Source organism: Heteronotia binoei, chromosome 4, assembly GCF_032191835.1.
Source record: "Heteronotia binoei isolate CCM8104 ecotype False Entrance Well chromosome 4, APGP_CSIRO_Hbin_v1, whole genome shotgun sequence".
Taxonomy (NCBI): domain Eukaryota; kingdom Metazoa; phylum Chordata; class Lepidosauria; order Squamata; family Gekkonidae; genus Heteronotia; species Heteronotia binoei.
The window spans coordinates 443,776-464,484 of NC_083226.1; the positions used below are offsets into that span (position 1 = coordinate 443,776).

The 20,709-nt window shown below is 47.5% G+C and overlaps 1 protein-coding gene across 1 annotated transcript in view; it reads right to left on the reverse strand.

The window, feature by feature from the left end:
* Positions 1-497: 497 nt before the first annotated feature.
* Positions 498-20,709, reverse strand: part of USP54 (ubiquitin specific peptidase 54) — a 100,099-nt gene continuing 79,887 nt past the window's right edge. Inside the window, exons 19-22 of the mRNA XM_060236663.1 lie at positions 19,090-19,208; positions 16,151-16,288; positions 4,288-4,477; positions 498-1,792 (exon numbers count right to left, since the gene is read on the reverse strand). Coding sequence (XP_060092646.1) covers positions 1,125-1,792; positions 4,288-4,477; positions 16,151-16,288; positions 19,090-19,208 — 1,115 coding nt within the window. The 3' untranslated portion in view covers positions 498-1,124. The remainder of the gene's footprint in view (positions 1,793-4,287; positions 4,478-16,150; positions 16,289-19,089; positions 19,209-20,709) is intronic.

Consider the following 20,709-nt stretch of genomic DNA (forward strand, 5'->3'; position numbering starts at 1 on the left):
CTCAGGGGAAAGGGACCGCCTTCCACCCAGCCTTGCCCGGGGGGGGGGGGGGAGGGGAGGGCGGGGAGGAGGAAAAGATGCCTGTGTGGATGCCAAGCAAAGAGTTTGCTGAAGTTTTCAAAATAAAAGATTTCCTGGGCGTTATGGTTTTTAAATACAGTTCAAAGAAACAAAACAGAAAAGGGAACCACTTCTGCATTTTTAAAAAAAAGTCTGTGATGTGTTAATGCGATTAAAAAGTCCATTTCACTTTGGTGGACATTCCTCATATTTGTATGTACACATATTTTCTTTCTTAATAAAAGAGCAGCAGGATCACTCCTTGTGCCATTTTCTCCTGGCTGCTCTCAGCGCAGCCTGCACCCTCGGAACCAAAGATGCAACCTTCAGAGCTGCCAGGGGAGAGGAAGGATGTGCTCAGAGGTCAGGGGTGAGGGGAGAGAAAGCACTTTGATTCTAGATTCCTGCTGTTTGAGCGACAGACACCACTCGGCACATATAACTACTGGATTGATTTATTTGAAAAATACTTACAAAGGCAAGTATATTTGACCCTAAAATAGTGAAAGTGATTCTGTGTTTACAAGGTTCTACTGACACATGCAGCTTGAACAGTCTCTGCTACCTGAAGCAGGGTGAGTTTGCCATGAGGAGGGGGGAGGGATCCTGGGGGCGCCTGAGCTCCATCCTCTCCCCCCCCTCCCCTGGGCCTCACCCCAAGAGCACCAAGAACCTGACACATGTCTGCCTCATCCAGCCCCTTGTCCCTGCGGCCCCTTCCTTTTCTTCAAGGGGGGGGAGCCTAGAAAGACTCCTCGGCCTCCCCTCCCCAACCCAAACTGCAAGCTAGCTGCTGGGTCCCTTGGAGAGGCAGGTTTTGTTCCCCACCTGATGCAAATCTTCCTCTTCTGCCAGTGAGACGGACCGCTGGAGAGAATCCAAGAATGGAGCCATCAAGCCATTCCCCACCTTGCAACAGTGAGTCAGCAATAAAGGAGGAACACAGTGCAATTCGCTCCCGCTACTTTAAAGACAAGATTGGCACAGACACTAACTGGAGCGAACAAACAAAACAACCCAACTCTCTGTCCGGTTCCCAACGTTCCACGGAGGAGGCCTCCTCCTCACCAGCCGCTGCCAGGCAGCCCAGAGGCAGCCGCCACCCCCCCATGGGCCAGCATCTTCCAGGGGGCCTCGGCAGTGGCGTCCCTCCCGTGCCCGGGGGGCCACCTCTGCCTGGCTCCCGGCTGAGGGACATAGCTGTTCTGCCGCCAGTCTTCATCTGGGGGCATGTCCACCCGCCTGGGGCCAGGGGCCTTCATCTGAGGGGGGGGCACAGGGCAAGCCTCCCAGCCGGCCGTGTCCCTTGAAGGCTCCCGCACAATTCTCAAGGGAGCGCAGCCTGTGCTGAGCAGCGGCCTGCAGTTAACAACATAGAATGCGTGGTGGTTTCCTTGCTGTGGCAGCCGCTGGAGGAAATGCTCGCCTGGCCCCTTCTTTGGCTGGGCAGGAGAACCCCAGTGGACAGTCCGCTTGTCTGGCAGTGTTGCTGTTTGTCTGGCAGTGAGACTCCTCTGCAGCCGGGGGCTTGGGGCGCTGACTGCCTCTTGCCCTTGGGAATGCTGGCTGGGGAGAGGCTGAGGCCCCGGAGCAGGGGGGGGGGGCTGCTGCTGCTGCCACTGCCAGAAAGGGGGGCTCCCTTCGCTCAAGGCCGCACTTGGCTTGTCTTCATCTCGGAATGTTTCACTCCTGTCAAGCACAGCCAGAATTTTCTGGAGGTTCTTCTGACTTCCTGAGGGGGGAAAAAGGAAACAAATATATAATTGTGTTTTCTTCTCCCAAAGCTGTGCAACGAATACAATAGATGGCCACTGCTGGTGTATCCTGGAAGTTGCTCAGAAAGGTTTCTGAGTCCATGTGGACAAAAGGCTGTCAGAATGCACATTTGTGCTCTTGCCATGTTCCCACTGTGGCCAAAAGTGGGTGAGGACTGTTTCTTACAGTGGCCCCGAGCACAGGAATTGTGGCTGGTTCACGTTACTCCGTGCCAGTGCAGACCTTGGAAAGGCAGCGCACACACTGGAGGGAAAGGCATGGCACACAGCCCCCTGGGGGAGGGACTCTGCAGGCGCCAAAACAGCAAGGGGGGGGTGCCCTCAGCACTTCCAACCTCAGGTGCCCTCAAATGAGAGCTGGTTGCAGTTTGGGTTCTTTGCCTCGCCTCCCTCAAGTGTGTCTCCACGTGACTCAAAGAAGTTCCCCTTGGACAATCTCCTGGTAACCAAATGCTACCCTCTGCTTAGCCCTAAGAAAGGGCCATGTCCCAGAATGTCAACGAATAAGCAGCACAAGTCCCCAAGACCCTCCCCTCCCCTCCCCCCACCCCAGTCCCAGGTGCCAAGGCAGGAATTGTGGCTGCTGCTTGGAGGGCTGCTACTCGGGGGCCTTCACTCAGCCAAGACGGGGAAAGACTGACAGCCATTTCTGCTTCCAGAAGCAGCCCTGGAATGACATAGTCCTACAAGTGCTGCACGACAGCCCAGGAAGGCTAAAGTCGCGCAGGGGCAACTGCACTGCCAAGTGTCCCCCAGGGAGGGGAGGGGGGGAGGACTCAGTGGCGTTTTGGGCTTGCAGACACCATCAGCAGCCAGGACTGTGGAAGCAGATCCTCACCAGCTGCTGCTGATCTGGAAGGCCCAGTGCTGATGGCCGTGAGGATCAGGGAAAAGACGAGAAGGGCAAACAGCAATGCCCTGACGAAGGAGGGTTCAGAAGTGCACATGGACCTCTTTTCTGAACGACCCTCAATGCCGGACTCTCTCTTGACTTCCTGCCTGGTCTTTTTTCTCCAGCTGCAGCTCTGCTGGGCCCCAACCAGCCTGCCCCTTTTCTGAGGCTGGGCCCAGAAGGAAAGCAGCCCTTCCTGCCTGCACAGGAGGAGATCACCTGGGGAGGCCAAGCTGGGCTCTGCTGAATGGGAGGCAGCAGGAAACCTCCCCGGGCAGATCCCCCCCCCTCTCCCGTTCAGTCTGGGAAGGAAGAAAGAGCCCCGCATCTCCTCCTCCACGGCCGCTGTGCCATCTCCGGCACCAGCCTTCACCTCCCACTTTGGCTGTGGGCCACTCCCAGTTCCCCACTCCTCATGGGCACAAGCGTGCCAGAGGATAAGGGCGCCTCTGCCACAGACAGAGGCTTGAGGGGCAAGAGACTGGACATCTGGGGACTGGGCTGACTGCTGCTCACAAGCCAGCCAGCCTCTTCTGCCCACGCCTGTATCCACACACACAGGGGGTCACACTGCCAAGACCCAAGAATGGAGAAGGAGAGCAGTCGACATGGGTGGAGGACTCCAGATACCATCTCTGGAGGCAGGCATGCTGGTCGGCAGGCACAGTTAACTGGCACTTTAATGGCCAACAGGGACAACACCCACCTCCAGCAACTTTAAGAGACGTGCCCCAAGCCCATCAAGCCCCCAGTGTGTATCTAGGAAACGAAGCCCAGACAAGCACACCAAAGGGAAAGGAGTCCTGCAGGTCAGGGCCAGGGGATCCAGCACCTCTCTCCCCCCACCCCACGAAAACAGGCCAAGCACCACCTCTTCCGCCACTATTATGAGGTTCATCTAGGAGGGGTGAGCGGGCAGCGTGTGGGGGTGGGTAGGTGGGGGGAAGTATAGGGGAGGGAGTGAGGGAGTAAACTGGGTATGGGACCATGTTCCCTCTAAGCTGCAGAGTCTTGTGAGCAAAAACTCTACTTTGTGAGCTACCGCATAAATTAGTGTGCTCTGGGGTCCTCCTTCCTGAGTTAAGACAAAAATGTGTGAGCTGGAGGCTAAAAATCTGTGAGCCAGCTCATGCTAGCTCAGCTAGGGAACACTCCAGCTTCTTATCCCTCCCCCATCCAGGCTTTCCCAGAGCCCAGAAAGATAAACCAAGCAGAAGCATCTTCTTTCATACAGAGTCATACCCACCTCCAGACACACCACTCTGTTCATGGCAGCACTCACACACCCAAATGAGTGAGCCTCTCATGCATGCTGACTGCCTCACTCCAGTGGCATCAACTTTTGAAGAAGATGCCATTATTCTAAATGGCTGACTGTCCCCCAAATGAAGGGTGTGCAACAGTGTGCAAGACAATGTCTCGGTAGGGGGAGGGGGCACTGCTCATTCCAGACAACTGAAGAGGTCACAACATCGCCATGGCAGCCCAGCCCAGCACATTGGGCTGCAAGAGGAGGAAGAGCCACGCCTCTCGCCTCCCGTCGCAGAGGCCCGCGATTACCTGATTGTCTATGTGTCTTGCCCACCATGCTAGGCACTGGTGCATCATGGGAGAGGTGCTGCAGTTGGGCTGAGCAGTGCTGGGGGTCAAAGGGGAAGACAGGAGGAGAGTCGTGAGGGGAAGTGAGGGAAGTGGTGCTGGAAGAGTGGTGCCTGGCTCCCACCAGCATTCTCCTCTCAGGGGACACCTCCTTTGGACAAAACAAAAACAGAACAGAAAAAATGGTGGTTAAACACAGAGTGGGCATCCGCTGGGCAGGCAGGCAGGGAAGGGAACCCAGGAAGCCACCAGCAGCAGGGCCTCCTCTGCCCAAGAGGGGGAAGTCCTGCACAGGGGAGGGAGGTGGTCAACCCGGCTTTCCGGGTCGTCTGTGAAAGCAGGCAGCTGCAAGATTCCTTACAATGCAACTTTAAATTTGACAAGTATGGGATCAACATAACTGAAGCCAATTAGGAAATGTTTCGTTTTTTATTAATTAAAATTGAAAACACCAAGGACTGCACCAGAAGTTTAAAAAACCAATGTGCAGCTGTAAATACAGCAGGTGAGAGGCTGAGAATGAAATGCCCCAGAGAACGGGAATGGGCTTTAGAGAGGGCCAAGGACTGGATGCCAGGAAGGCATCATTGGATGGGCAGTATTGGAGACTTCTCAAGTCATGATGTTGTCTCGAGACCTTTGGTCTAAGCCAGGAGAAGGGGAAAAGGAAACCTCCTGGTTTAGCTCTGCCCAACTGATCACGGGGAGGGGGGGGTGTCTTCTCAGTGATGCAAAAACCCCAGTTTGTCAAAATATTAAAGGATGGATGGGTGGAAGGAAGGCAGGCAGGCCCGCCAGCCGCATCGCTTAACTCCAGTTCTGCTAAATGAAAAATAAGGGTTAGTTGTGATACAGAAATCAGCCTCACGGACAGTCCCATCATCGCTAATACATCAATTATTTATTCAAAGCTTTTAGCAATCACCTTTCCTAATTGCTCAAGACAATTTATATAAATTAATCACAGAAGCTGCTCTCAGAAAATCCAGTTAGAACCTGCCACAAATGCTCATCTGGAGAGAGGCTCTCAGCATTCTAAGAGTTTTAAAAACAGATTCTAAAGATTATTTTAAAAATACTATTCAAAGAAAAAGCCTAATAAATAGTCAATAATTATATTCACTATAAGATTCCTATCACAAGTCTATCACGTATAAAACAGTCTACTGGCTGCTTGTACGCACCGGGTTGGATCCAGCCAAACAGTTCCCTGAAGTTTCAGGGATGGAAAAGGCCTCTTCTCCCCAAAGGTTAGGCTATTTGACTCCGAGGGGAGGGAGAGAACAGCTTCTATTTCACCTCCTCTATCCCCACGTGACTGATTATTGGGGTGCTTAGAAAGGAACCTTCCACTTCAGAGCTTGACGGTACAGCCTTCCTTTTGGGTAAGATGCTAAACTACCTTCATCAGGACCTCTTCCTTACACAGAAGGAAAACGGTTCTGGAAAGTGTGTTTCCCAAGAGCTGTTGACACCACAAGCCTGCACAAGATTTCTTCCTACAAGGGTACTTTTACTAAACTTGGACAGAGGGGGGACTCCCAGAAAACTCAAGACAAGAGAAGGGACTCTTTCCTCAGTCACCATCAGGGAGGTTTGTTCCTTGCTGGAACTCTCTGGAATTCTGGCAGGCTCTCACACTCCTATGGGAGCAGAGCAGGCCACAGTATGCAAAGGCAGAACTGCGAAGGAGAGAGACCTCTGTGCTCAGGACAGCGAGGGGCGGGGGGCAGGCAGAATGGTCAGCCTTGCTGGACAAACTTCTCCTCTGATGAGAAAACTTCCCAAGCAAATGTCATCTGTGATCCCCAGAAGGAACAGGGAATGAGGTGGATCCCAATCAGTTATTTCCACATCCAGGGATGAATATAGTGGAATGCCTCTCACTGCTTCCTTCAAGAACATGAAGCTCCTGAGGCTGCCTTCTAAGCTAGGAAACAGGCTTCCTCAACAAACTGGAGAGAGGCACTTGAGATTCTTGCAGGAGACTTTCAGGGCCAAGGAAGGGCTGGCAGAGAGCACAACACTCTCCAAGAATGAACGGCTTGAAATCCATGCAGATGCAGCACCTTCCTCTGGTGGGCCAAACTCCTCCTCATTTATTTCCAGTATTTATTTGATCTTTGTTATCAAGTACCCAAAAGGTGTTTAGTATAAAATACTAAAAAAGATATAAAATGATGAAGAATCTCCTCTACCAGATGTGCTGCTGTTTGGCTTCGAGTTTATCTTTTGGTGTTCATCACGAGACAAGTTCGGACTTCTCTCAGTCCCATTGCCTAGCAACCTCCCTACAAGTCAGCTCTGGTGGCAGAGAGCCCTGGGTGGTTTCTTCTGAGGGAGGGGGGGTTCAACATCCATGGAGAGGCCCTGTGGCCAGAGGTGGACCTGGACTTCAGGGCCACCCTTTATTTATTAGATTTTTTTGGTTGCTGCCCACCCAGAAGGTCTTGCTACGACTCACAACACTTAAACAACATCATAAGTTAAAACCAACAAAAAATCAGATAGTATGTATACATGACTCAGCACCATGCCACCATCAAACTAGCTCAGCAGAAATAAACCTTTCTAGCCAGTTTGGCATTCCTGGGAGGCCCCCCCCCTGACTGATGCTCTTGGCAGGGGTCCACCCACCTTTCACAGGCTGCAGGCACCACTGGGATTTTGAGAGAGGGTGGTGAGTACCACCCCAAAATGGCTGCCTCAGGGGGCAGGGCCAAACAAAATGTGCAGGCATGCATGGGACTGGCAGCCACAGGCCCACATGGAGAAGAGCTAGCAAACATTAAAAGAATTTTCTGAAGCCCAGGAACATTCCCCTCTCCCTTTCTACTTGAGGATTTTCCCTGCTCATTATGTCACATGACCAGGAGGGGGAGCACTCTTCTTCCGACACAAGGACTGGAAGTATTTTTTTTTTTTATAATTTAAATTTTTATTAAATTTTTAATTAACATTACAATAACCAAAAACTCACCCCAATAAGGGGTCCATAACATTGCTTTACAAGTACCAACCCAATTGATATTGTCCATATATTATTTCTAAAGAGGCATCCTTGAGAAGTACAAAAAAGTATCATTTCATATAACAATAAGTTATAACTAAGTCCAGGTTAATAAATCATAAAATTCATATATTTTGCCGGCAGTTTTCCAAATACAGTATCAACATTATTTACATAGTTAAGGAAGGAGAACCACTTCTGTATAAACCAGTCTCCTGCTTTAGTGTCATCTAGGAGAGCAATAGCAGTGGTTAATTTGTCCTGTATCAGGACATCCCACACCTTTGAGCACCAGTTCTGGAGTGGAGGTATTTCTGGTTGTTTCCAGTACGAAGCCAATGTAATTTTGCCTGCAAGCAAAAGTAGTGCCACCAGTTCCTGTTTTGATGCTGAGAGCTCCTGATCGGGCCATAAATTTAGCAAAACCACTGCAGGGGTGTAGGGGATACTAAACCCTATTATTTTTGATATTACTTCCAGAATGGACTTCCAGAAGTCAGTTACCTTGGGACATTCCCACCAACAGTGGAAAAACGAGCCTTGGAGCCCACACCCCTTCCAACACCGAGGATCAGCCTTCACTCTTGCCTTGAAAAGGTTAAGAGGAGTTATATACCATCTTGCGAACAGTTTGTAATTCTGTATGCGAAAGTATAATGATTTGGACTTAAATAAAGATGATACCCAAAGTCGATTCCATTGGTCGTCATTAATTGAGATTGCACAGTCCTTCTGCCAACTATTTTGATGTACAGAGGGGGAGTTCCAAGCTTTTTGATTTAAGAGTATATAAATCATAGAAATAACTCCTTTAATGGAGCTGATACCTTTGTTGATTAATTTCTCAACTGGGTTCAAAGACCTATTGTGCATTACAATAGGTATCACCTGGTGTAACGCAAGGTGAACTTGTATGTACTGGAACCACGGGATGGTGATCTTAAATTTATTCTCCAATTGGGAGTGGGAACACAATTTGCCATTTATTGTAATGTCCATTAATTTAAATATATTGTTTTCCCTCCAGGTTTTAAATTGGGATCTCTCTTTGCCTGGGGGAAACCAGGATTGACCAAGAAAGGCCATAACTGGGGAGGAGGCCGGTGCAATAGTATTTCTCCATTGGTCCCAGAGTTTAAGAGTAAATTTTAAAAATGGATTTGTGATATTAAACTCCCTTCTATCTGCTCTTGGGGACCAAATAAATTCGTGCAGGAGTACGTTGGGCAAGTTATCCATTTCAATTTGGACCCATGCTGGGTGGGAGTATGGTGATGCGAATAGAACGATGACTCTCAGTTGTGCGGCCACGAAATATTTGTCCAATAGAGGGGCTGCCAGGCCTCCCATATTACCTGGTTTAGCTAACAGCGACAGGGCAATTCTGGGTTTGCGATTGTTCCACAGAAAGGATGACCACTGCGATTGCCACCTAGAAAGCTCCTTCTTGGGGACGGGAATTGGAAGATTTTGAAATAAGAACAGAAAACGTGGTAACAAAAAGGACTTAAGCAAGTCAATTTTTTCTAGTAGAGAAAAGTTGAATTTAGACCAGCTAGATAAAGATGAGGTCATAGATCTTGATAAGGGGCCATAATTGACTTGAAACAGATCCTCCAGTTTCAGTGGAATTTGGATGCCTAGATGTCTCCATGATGTGGAGACCCATTTAAAGGGTTGGGATGATTTTATAAGTGTCTGAAGACTAGAAGGGATCTTAATAGGGTATATTTCTGATTTAGTTAGATTTATAGTAAATCCTGAGTGTTTGCCGAATTCTTCCAGGTGAGCTTTGAGGTGAGTCAGTGAGGAGAGAGGGTCAGTTAAATAGAACACCATGTCATCTGCGAATAGACTTATCTTATATTCATGCTCATTCACTCGAATGCCAGATATTTTAGGAGAGGATCTAGTAGCAGGTGCAAAGGGCTCTACGGAAAGAGCAAACAATAACGGGGATAGGGGGCAACCCTGTCTGGTGCCTCTATGTAGGTAAAGTTCGTCGGATCTGAATGAGTTGGTTATTATCTGAGTCGAAGGGGCACTATATATCGCAGCTATAGATTTACAAAAGTTTGGGCCAAAATTCATGAATTTCAATAAAGTCTTCAAGTATTCAACCTCCACTTTGTCAAAGGCCTTCTCGGCATCTAACGAGAAAATCAAAGAGGGGGAAGGGGACAACTTTGCCTGGTGGATCAGATTTAAGGATTTGCGGATGTTGTCCGTTATGGAACGGCCAGGCATAAAGCCTGATTGATCAGGATGGATATAATGTATGATTATTTTATTTAGCCGTTCCGCCAACAAAGTAGAAAAATTTTTGAAATCATGATTTAAAACAGAAATAGGGCGATAAGATGCAGGATTAAGCTTGTCCTTACCTTGTTTGGGAATAAGAATAGTTCTGGACTCCAGCCAACTAGGAGGCAACTGACCGTCCTTCAAGACATTATTGCAAGTCTCAAGGAGGGGGTTTAATAACAATGGTTTAAATAGTTTATAAAATTCTATAGGAAACCCATCTCTGCCAGTCGCTTTATTGTTTTTGATTTTGGAGAGGGCCGCCGTTATTTCAGTTAAGTTGAAAGGCCTTTCTAAGAATTCTACGTGCTCAGTTGAGAGGCTTGAGTTAAAATTAATTGATCTCAAATAGTTTTCAATATTTTGACATGTGGGATTACCAGATTCATAGAGCTTCTTATAATAGTTAAAGAAGGTTTTTGAAATTTCTTTCGAAGACGTGTGGAGGGTTCCCTTGGAGTCTCTTATCGCGTGAATAGAATTTGTGTGATTTTTTTGGGCGATACGAAATTTCAAATATCTAATTGATTTGGAGGTTTTTGTAAGATACTTGTGCTTAAGATATATAGCTGATTTTTGTATAGAGGAAGACTCCAGCAGCTCTAGTTGCTTTCTAGTTTGGTCCAGGTTTCTTAAGGTTCTATTTCCCCCAAACTTTTGATGTCTAGATTGGAGTTCGGCAATACGTGATTTCAAATCCGTTATAGTCTTCCTACGGGCTTTATTACACGCAGAAGCAATAGATATGAGGTTCCCCCTCATTACAGCTTTAAATGCGTCCCATATGATCGTTTGAGGGGACCCGCAGTTAGTGTTGAATTCGAAATACGTCTGAATTTGTTGTTCTAACTTCAGACGTATTTCTTCCCTGGATAGCAGTAACTTATTTAAGGACCAGCTAGGACCCTTTCCATCAGGGTCCTGGGCTGACAGCTCACATTCTAGCAATGAATGATCAGAGATACTCCTAATATCATATTCGATATTTACTATGCAATTCACTAAAGACTGTGATGTAAGTAGAAAGTCTATTCTTGAATAGGAGTTATGTACTGGGGAGAAGAAGGAATAGTCCCTGGTTTTAGGGTGAAGATTACGCCACGTGTCTATTAGGTTGAATTCGTTAAGAATCAAACCCAGGTTTGAAGAAGAAGAGTTCTGGCACCTTACCCCTCTACGAAGGTTAGATTTGTCCAGAGTAGGGTCTAACACCAAATTAAGGTCTCCACCAATTAGTACATTGCCTTCCTGAAAAGCGTGTAGCTCTAGAAGCGTATTTTTAAGAAAGTCAGTCTGGCCAGAATTGGGTGCATAGATTGAGGCAACTGTGGTAGTTATCCCATCTAGTGTGCCTTTAATGAATATGAATCTGCCTAAGGGGTCAAGTTTTGTTTGAGAGCAGACAAAGGGAGTGTTTTTAGAGATTAGAATAGCTACCCCTCTTGCTTTGGAGGTACCAGGAGCCTGGAACGACTGGGAGAACCACCTTGATTTGAGTACGTTGTTGTGTTTCTCCTTAATGTGGGTTTCCTGCAAGCATACAATATTAAGTTTTTTCCTTTCCAAATAGTTTGCTATACGTTTGCGTTTAATAGGGTTATGAAACCCTCTACAATTCCATGTTGCTATTTTGATGTGATCGGCCATGTAGCAATATTACTGTTAACAAAAACAAACTACCCAACTATTAAACAACTCTTAATAAAAAACAATAACTTTAACCAGTCCTAACCCTCTTTTCGGATCTGAAGGAGTAAGTTCTAAAATTTTGATGCAAAAGTTTCAGAGTTTATTTCCTCCCCCTTCACCTAATTCCACTTCTCTGACCCCTAACCTTCGGGTCAGCCAGTATGAGGATTAACTGGCGCAATAACCTCCCTACCTTATTCTCTTTGAAAAATTTATACTGCAAACTAACACAACTGTCCCAATTCTGGGAAGGAGTTTCGCCACCCCTTATAATAGGGGAATAAGGGAGAAATACGAAATGTACCCCCTCAGGGTGAAACTACTTCAGTTTTCAAAGGGAGCAATAAGTAATTTTGTTGTTATACACACGATCTATAGAAAGACTCCGCCACTACCCCCCTTATAATTACATATAAATAGAATAAACCAAACTTCTTTTAGTAAATGAATAAGATTAGGGACATCAATTATTATAACATGACAACCTGCTCAATGCTCTGATAAAAGACAAATATTCAGAACTGCTAAGAAATTCCATAGGTAATGATGGCTCAGGTTTAAACTATGAATTCCAAGAGATGTAGTTTAGGAGTAACACTGTAATAATACATTTCAACCTTTTACTCTTTCTCTAGTACCTTTTGCATTTATGACCAATGCCCCACGACTACAGCCTTTTACAAGTGACACATTCACTCCTGAGCCCCTAGGTACTCCCTCCTCCCCTTTTCCCTGCCACTAGCTCACACGCACCCTCAACTCCCCTGCCTCCCCCCTACATCCACGCAGCAATCGTCACCCATCCCCCTCCGCCCCACACAAATCATGCACACTCACACACAAAACGCAAGCACTCACAATCGAGGCTCCCGCCGCCATCCGTGCCACCACGACGAAATCTCGTTCACTACACACACCATCCCGTCACCCCACAAGCAGCCCATCTCCCACACTCACTCTCAAGTCTCTCGCGATCCCTGGATCAGACGCGATAGCAACCCAAGCAGAAACGACGATCAGCGAGGGAGCCCACGCAAACACACCATGGCGCCTCTACGACGATCCTTCTATATAGGACGTTATGGACAATGGTGCCCAGAAACAAACAATCCATAAAACGTTTTAAGCATTTCCGGAACCACAAAATCAGTTATGTTTCAAGGAGTGAATGAAAACCGGTCTCTGACCAGTCCCAAAAGGTCTATTCATAAAATACATCGTCCCCTCGCTTCCCCAGCATCCAGCCGCACGCACTCACATTCGACCGTCCCAGCAACATCCATACCAACGTTACACTCATTCCTCATACAATCCATCCATCTCTCATACCCCACTCCAGTAATCCTACAATAAACTTTAAAACAATCGTTGCTGTAGTCATAGGAGAAATAATAGAATTAATAAAAGCAGTCCACAAAGGAAGCCAAACGATCTTTCAGTAGCGCCATAGAGCTGTCTTCTCCATGGGGGACGTTGACAGAAATGGTGCCAAAATCAGGTATACTCAGCAAGCTGTCTTAACTGTTTAAAACAAAGCAAAGAAGAGACTCTTCAGGGTGCAGAATGAGGAATTTCTTCAGCAAGATTTTCTTTATCTAGGGCTTCTGCTTCAGCCGGAGATAACGTGATTGCTAGGGATTTCAGCAAGCTTTTCCCGGTTTCGATGTTGGAAGCCTTGAAAAGAGCGCCATTTTTGAATACCAGAATATCAGATAAAGGACTCCAACGGAATCTAATGTTAGCTTCATGTAGTTTTGAGACGAAGGGTTTGAGTTTCCTTCGTTTTGACAGGGCTTCAGGGGGTAGATCCAGGAGAGTTAAAACCGGTTTACCTTTATAGGAAAGAGCCCCATGGAGCCTCACCTCTCTTAATATCAGATCTCTGGCTGAAGGGAGAACAAAGCTTACTAAAATGTCTCTCGGCTTGCCGCGCTTTGCAGTCGCCATTGCTCCAAGTCTTTGTGCCTTCGCAATCGCCATAGGAGCCCCCTTGTCCATTTTTAAAGATGTGGTCAGCCAGTTGTTCATAAAAATCGATAAGTCCAAGTCTCTTTCCTCCTCCTCCTCAATTCCTCTAAATTTAAGGTTTGCCGCTCGATAACGATTTTCCAGTACAAGAATCCTGTTTTCCAGTTGGGACTCACACTTTTTCATTGCAATAATGTCCTCTTTTAACCCCAGTGCTCCCTCTGCTGCTTGTTCCGCCAATTTGGTTGTGACATTTAATTCATCAGAGAGTTCTTGCACTCGGGAACGAATAGGTTTCAAAAAGTTTTCCAAGGACTCTGTAAAGAAACGATGTATATCAGATTTTAAGTCTTCTATGTCCCTCTTACTTACTGGGACCTCTTCAGCTTCATGTTCTTGTCCAGGTCTCGGAGAGGGAGGATTACTGGCCGCCATATTAGACGTTGATCTGGTTGAAGGGGGACTCACTCTTTCTGCTGTTTCTGTTCTGAAGAAATCGGTAACAGATTTTCTTGCTTTAGAAATCGACTTCTTTTTGCTTTTTGTTTGCTTCCCATCAGGAGAGTTTCAGTGTCGGAGTCTGGTGAGTTTTAATGTCAGATGTAAAGGGGGTAGCTCAGGAGCCGCTTCAAAACACGTCTGCCATGTTCCAGCGACGCTCCGCCCCCCGACTGGAAGTATTTTTGAAGCCCAAAGCAGGGAAGGAGGGAGGAATGTATGCCTTCACAGAAGATCCACTCAATGAACAGGTAAGTGCAGCTGTAATTCTGAGTGATCTCCAGCCTTCACCTGGATACTGACAACAGTGCTTCCCTAGGAGGAAATGGTACCTGTCTGAGGCCCCATCCCTCCTCAAACTGCACCCTCTCCAGGCTCCACACCTTAAATCTCCAGGAATTTCCCAACCTGGAGTTGGCAACCCCATCTCCATTCCTTTATCTGTCCCTCTGACTTCTGGTTTGCATTGCCTTCACCCTCCCTGCAGCCTCTATGTAAGAAAAGGACAGGCTTTCTCCACAGTGTGTGTATGGGGGGGGGGAACTAAAGCAGCTTGCATCATTCTTCTTTCCCCTCTTTGAGCTGAACAACAACCCTGTGACTGGTCCAAAATCACCCATTCAGCTTCCACAGCAAGGACTTGGGTCCGGTAGACCCCACTCTGATGCCCTAACTCGTATGCCCTTTACAAACTCCACCACAGAATCTCCAGGAATTTCCCACCAACCTGGAAAGATGCCTCTGGGTTTGTCCCTCCCACCCTTGCTGTCTTCCCACTCACTCAAGTGAAGGCATTCACTCCCCCCTGCACCTCAAGGGGAGTTTCAACTCAAAGTCAAGAAAGGTCTGCTGTTGCTGAGGTGACTTAAACCATCAACGACAACCTTCCTTGGTATGTTCTCTAAATCAAGGAGAGCGACCACATTTGGGAGATGTCAAACAGCTTGGAGCTGTCGCAGGAGAGCCCTTACACTTTTTCTTCAGTTTTTTTGTTGGAGGCTCTCACTCTGCCCATACAAAGATCGGCGTTTTGAGTGGCTGAGATGCTGTTGTTGGCACAAAAGAGACTGACCATGTTTTATCCATTTTTCCTCCAATTTTCCATATTTTTTCAGTGGAGCTCATAAAGCCCTCTTCCAAAAGGCCACTTTTAAGTGGGCCACTCTGCCTTCTCTGGCTTTGGGTGTTAGAAGCCATCAGGCCTGACGGGTGGCTGTATTATGGGATTCTCCAAGACATAACATAAATGAGAGGTGTTCATTGTTTTGAGTCTTCTTGGCACCACGGCATTTTAACATAAGTCCGTCTTTCCAGTTCTGAGGTAAATTCCCCCCCTCAGGATGTTGGTAACAAAGCTTGCTGAAGTATATTTTTTCCTTGTGGTGGCAAGAAGAAAACTGAGGGAAGAGTGCTTCCCCACCTGGTCAGGTGACAAAATGGGCAGGAAAAACTTTCAAGTAGAAAAGAGGAAGGGAGAGCGCCTCTTGGACTCCAGAAAATTCTTTTAAAGCTTGCTAGTTTTTCCCTGTGGCTGGCCTGTGGCTGGGCAGACACAGAAGCCACAAAGATGAACCCCAAAATAAGTGAGACAAAAATCTGAAACCTGGTTTGCTTTTTAAACTATTACTCACTGTAATATGATTAAGCAATGCAAGAAATTTGATTATTTTAGTGATTATTTTTATAGTAATCACAGTAATTTATAGTAATTATTTTTGCATGTCTGTATTTCCTACTTACTTGCATAATAAAAAGGACAATTTCTTTTCTCAATAAAAGATTAAAATCTCGACAGGTTCTTGGTCTGGCTTGCTGGTCACAGTTCAAAGAACCAAACTCACCCTTTACTTATTTGTATTATCAGATTTAAAGCTTGATAACGATAAATTCTGGCGACCTCTGCTGCTGAAAGGTTTGCATAGGAAAACACAAAAAAATTGCTTAGTCCAGATTCTCTAAGTGGATGTGGGAGTAACGTTGCTCAAAAACTGAACTTAAACTAAAAGATTTTGATACACAGCATATGTGAAGGCAATCCAACAACAGAGGGAAAGAGACTGAATCAATGAGATGCCAATCATTTTAAAAAAGGTTCACAGTCTATAACCATGCCTTCTTCTCAACTGTTAACCTGGTGATGGCCAGCTTGTGGGAAGGGGAGGAAAGGCCAATCTGGGAAGAAACAGGACATATAGCAAAAATACATCAAGGAGAAGCAAAGCTCCACAACCTCATGGCACATCCACCAAAAGAGAGGCAATGCTAAGCACATCTCTCAAGACAAACTGCAGATGGGCCCGTGCCCCTTGCTGAAGGACACAAAGAAGACCACCCCTCCTGGAGTCTTGGACTTACAAAACTGTGGGAAGAGGCAAGCATCTCCTCCCTGTTTGAGATGACAGTTCCACTGAGACTGCGGGCAATGCGGCGGAAGTTCTCTGCGCTGTACATCTCCTCTTCGGGTTCCTTGCCATGGTTTTGGGTATGTGGCGCCTGCAGAGAGATTGCCACATTCATCAGAGAGAGATTCTGACGGAAAGCTCTGGGCCAAAGAAGGCCGCAGTAATACAAAAGAAAACATCAGCAATCAACACCAGGGCTTTGCTCTTGTTCACCCTCACCAGTGCCTCAGGATTCGCACACGAAGGGGGGACTCTCCCACATTGTGACAAGACCTGACCTCCCTGCGGAGGCTCCTCTTCCCAGCAGGGAAGACAGAAGCAGAGGACAGAATCCACAGGGACTCCAGTCAGCCTCCACATTTCTCCCAATATGTGGCAGAGGCTGAAATCTGGTGGGCAGAAAGTGGGGCAACTGGGTGGATTTCTAATAACTTCCCAGTTACTGATCCCAATTCACTTGGCATATCAAACACAGCAGTATTTTTGTACAAAGATCTTATCAGAAATGGACAATTATACACATAATTCCCTTCCCTGATCCAGAAATGGTCTATACTATTTGACAGGGGTCCCAACCAGCAGGCTTCCACAGAATTCTGACCCAGGGTGGTGGATGGAGCCACAAAAGAACTGCCGCAGGAGACAGAGTCAGCCGCCAAATGCCAGGGGACACAAATTTCTAATTGTAACTCCTCAGTTTTTTTCTGGCAAAAGCTCTGCTCAAGAGAATGCCTTTTAAAATGGATTTGTTGTTTTAAAATATTTTCTCACATTACATCCTGTCGCACAGCTACTATCTCTGTGCTTCAGCAGCAGCTGTTGGCAAAGCATTTTTTGAAAAGTCTGCCCAGTTGATTCATTTCCATCTGCTAATCAGAAACCCTGCTAGGCAAAAGCCCCACCCACTTTTCGAAAAACACCTGGCAGGTACCAGGAAAGATGCTGGCTCGTGCCATGGCACCCAGAGGAACCACAAACCTGCCCACAACCCCTGCCATCCGGTAACTGAGGCACAAGGATTGTAAGGATTGTAAGAAGATGGGGGCTTGCTTGGCTGTAATTTCAGAAAACTCTGGTATGATGCTGAAAGTGGAATGGCCCTATTAAAATGGAACAGCCCCTTTCTGAATCTGAAAAATCTTACTTCCTAATAAAGCAGACTGGTTTTCTTGTTCCTACTGTGCCTAGTCTACACTCTGCACCTATTCAGTCCCCTTTACATTGATTAATGATATCCTTTCTTGCAGAACAATAATAAAAAGGTAATAAGTCTTCTACCTACAGAGGTGGAAAGCTTCGGATATGCACTAAGCAAGTATTCTTAGTGAGGGGGATGAACACAAACCCGCCCACGACCCTAAATTCGCTGCTACAATATCCTGGGTTGTGAGTCGTGAGCCGTGATCCATGCAATCTCAACATAACAACCTTTCCACGACCCTCCACATGGTTTTCAATAGTTTGTGTGTGTCATGGTGCATATCAGTAGTGTCCATGGAAGACATTCTGGCACCGATATATTACTATCATCAAAACAACCAGTGTGTGTGTGTGGACTTCTGCAGCTCTGGAAACACCAAGAGTGGCCCTCTGAAGCTCAAAAGGCAGCGCTGGCCTCTAATAAGAGAGCTCCCCTTCAGGTCTCTAGGACCCCGGTTCACACACAGCTGTTGTTTTCTGCCAGCTGCAGCAGCAGCATGTGTACCAGTTGTGTGTTAGAGACAGAGAGGGAAGGGGACTGGAAGCAGGGGGGCTAGGCTGGGGGTGTTTGGTGCTGGTGTGACAGACTCTGCACTTTTAAGAAGCTCAGAAGTTCTGTGTTATTTATTGTGTAATGTAGCTATGAGATCCTAAGATTGTCTGGCAGCCAGAAATTCCAGCTTTTTAGTGTTATGCACCACTAGGTGGCGAACTAGACTTGTTTTTAAGGCAAGAGATGTCTCAGAGGTGGCTTGCCATTGCCTGCCTCTGCATCACGACCCTGGTATTTCTTGGAGGTCTCCCATCCAAGCACTAGCCAGGGCCAACCCTGTTTAGCTTCCGAGATCTAACAAGGCTCTCCAGGTCAGAAGTGCTGTGCAAACATTTGAAAGATTGTGAAGGGTTAATTTTTCCCAGAAGCCACACAGCCTCGAGTGAAAAGCTGCTCCTGCCATCTGATTAGTTAGCATCAGCTAAGTGGAGAAAAATGTCTGAACTGCACACTGAGAAGAGATTCAGGCAGACGACTGCTTTAGGCTAGTTTAGGGAGTAATTCTAAGCAGTTCTATTCAGAGATAGTTCTATTCAACAGGACCTACTCTCAGGGAAGTGCTTTTAGGACTGTGCTACGAGATGCTTGCACAGTATCAAATCCAGATGGCCTTGCCCAGAAGGGAGCTCCCCTTCAGCTCTGTGGGAGCAGAATGATCTCTAGCTCCAGCTCCCATGCAGCCGTAGTTTCCCGCTGGCAGGAGGCGAACTCCGTGTTAATTAGAGGGAAGGGAACTGGCTGTGATTTCCCTTCTTCTGGGGGCACCTGCTATCATTCAGCCCCCCAGAATCCAGTCCTTCCCAAATGTGGAGGGCAGTCAGCATCTCTCGCCTGCAGGAGGGGCCTTCCTGCTGCATCACCAAGTCCAGAAAATGCTCAGTAAACGGGCGGCTCTCGGAAGAGTCGTGGCTCATGTGGTCCCAGAACCAATGAACTGAAACAAGCCTCCAATTCCCCGGTTTGGTTGCACCCTGACTCCTAATCACTCTCATTCCTAATGCTGAGCTTTAAATCCCACTCCCTCTCAAACAAGTGTTTATTAATGCTTTTTCATTTCCACCCAACTTCTGTTAGTGGATGAATTCAGCATCTGACTCACACAGCCCTGCCTTCCTCACAGGACGTGTCAAGACGGTTACCTTGGCGACGGGAGACGTGGTCAGTCTGCAGAGGCTGCGCTCCATCTCTGCTGTGGGCGTTTTGGAGAGACCCAGGCCGGCTCCACTGGGCAACTGCCTGGCCATTAAAGTTCCAGATGCTACAGGGAGGGAAAAGAAGTAGAAATAAACAGAAGTCTTCGTTTCACATTTGTGGATCATTTCAGTGTCCTTACCCTAATTCAAGGATTGAACTTTCCATCCAACAAAGCCAGTTTTTCACTTCTCTATCGGCTGCCTGGGGGCACTGCCCCCCCCAATCTTCCCTTATCTGGGTTGGGAGCAGGAGCAACAGCCACTGCCCACAGGTCAGTTCAAAGCGCTATCTCCACCCACCTGCAGCACTCCATCCTGGCAGCCAGAGGTGCGCCATGGCCCAAGTCAGGCAAAGCAGGAGCAGCAGCACAGCCAGAGACAGCAGCCAGGATCGAAAGGAAGCCCTCTCCCTCCCTCCTTCCCCAACAGCCCCTTTGGCTGGGGGACCCTTGAGGAGTGCTTGGCTGCCAAGAGAGCTGGAGGAGTGGAGGGAGCCAAGGCCCCTTGTCCCCTCGCCACCCCCCACGGCTCCAGATCGGGCAGGGAGCTGCATGCCTCCCTTTTCCTTTCCCCATCCCTCCCGCTCATGTTTCCCGGAGAGCAGGCCCTCTCTGCCTTGAGTAGGGGGTAAGGGCTGCAGGCTTTGTAGGCTCTGGGGGCTTGCACACAATGGGACGGGGGGCGGGGGGGGGGGAGGGAATCTTGTGTAGGGCTTCAGCAAATCTGAGCAGTGGGGGGGACATATCTTGCAAACAGGGATCATAAGACTAGAGCTCTTGCAAATGTTGCTGGAAGAGGTGGCAGGCTTCTACAGCTGGCTAATCTAATTAGTGGTGATCTAATTAAGGTCCCCTGTTTTGTTTAATATCTTTATAAATTATTTGGATGAAGGAATAGAGGGAATGCTTATTAAATTTGCAGATTATACTAAATTGGACGGGGCCACAAATACAGTCAAAGACAGAGGTCAGGATACAGGACAATCTTGACAGACTGGAAAACGGGGCTAAAACAAAATGAATTTTAATGGGGATAAATGTAAAATTTTGGATTTAGGTAGAAAAAACCAAAGGCATAATTACAGGATGGGGGAGGCTTGTCTCAGCAGTAGTCTGTGTGAAAAGAATATCGGGGTCTCAGCGGACCATACACTGAACATGAGTCAGCAGTGTGATGCGGTGGCTAAAAAGGCCAATGCAATTTGAGCTGTATCAACAGAAGGATCTATCTATCTATCACACAAAATGGTGGTATTGCTTTACTCTGCTCTAAGGATGGGCACAAACCAACTCATGAACCTATGTTCAGCACGAACCAGTTCATCCCCCAACCCCATCCCCAGAAGTGACCTCTAAAGGCCTTTAAATGCCCCCAGAGCCCACTACCTCCGCCTGAGTGAGTTCTGAAGGCATTTAAATGCCACTGGAGCCCACTTCCAGGTCAGGTTGCTCAACCAAAAGTGAGTCCTGAAGGCCCTGAAATGCCTCTGGAGCCCACTTCTGCGGTGGGCCGGCCCATCTGAGAGAGGGAGCTCTGAACTGAAGGCTTTTAGAGGCCTTCTATACA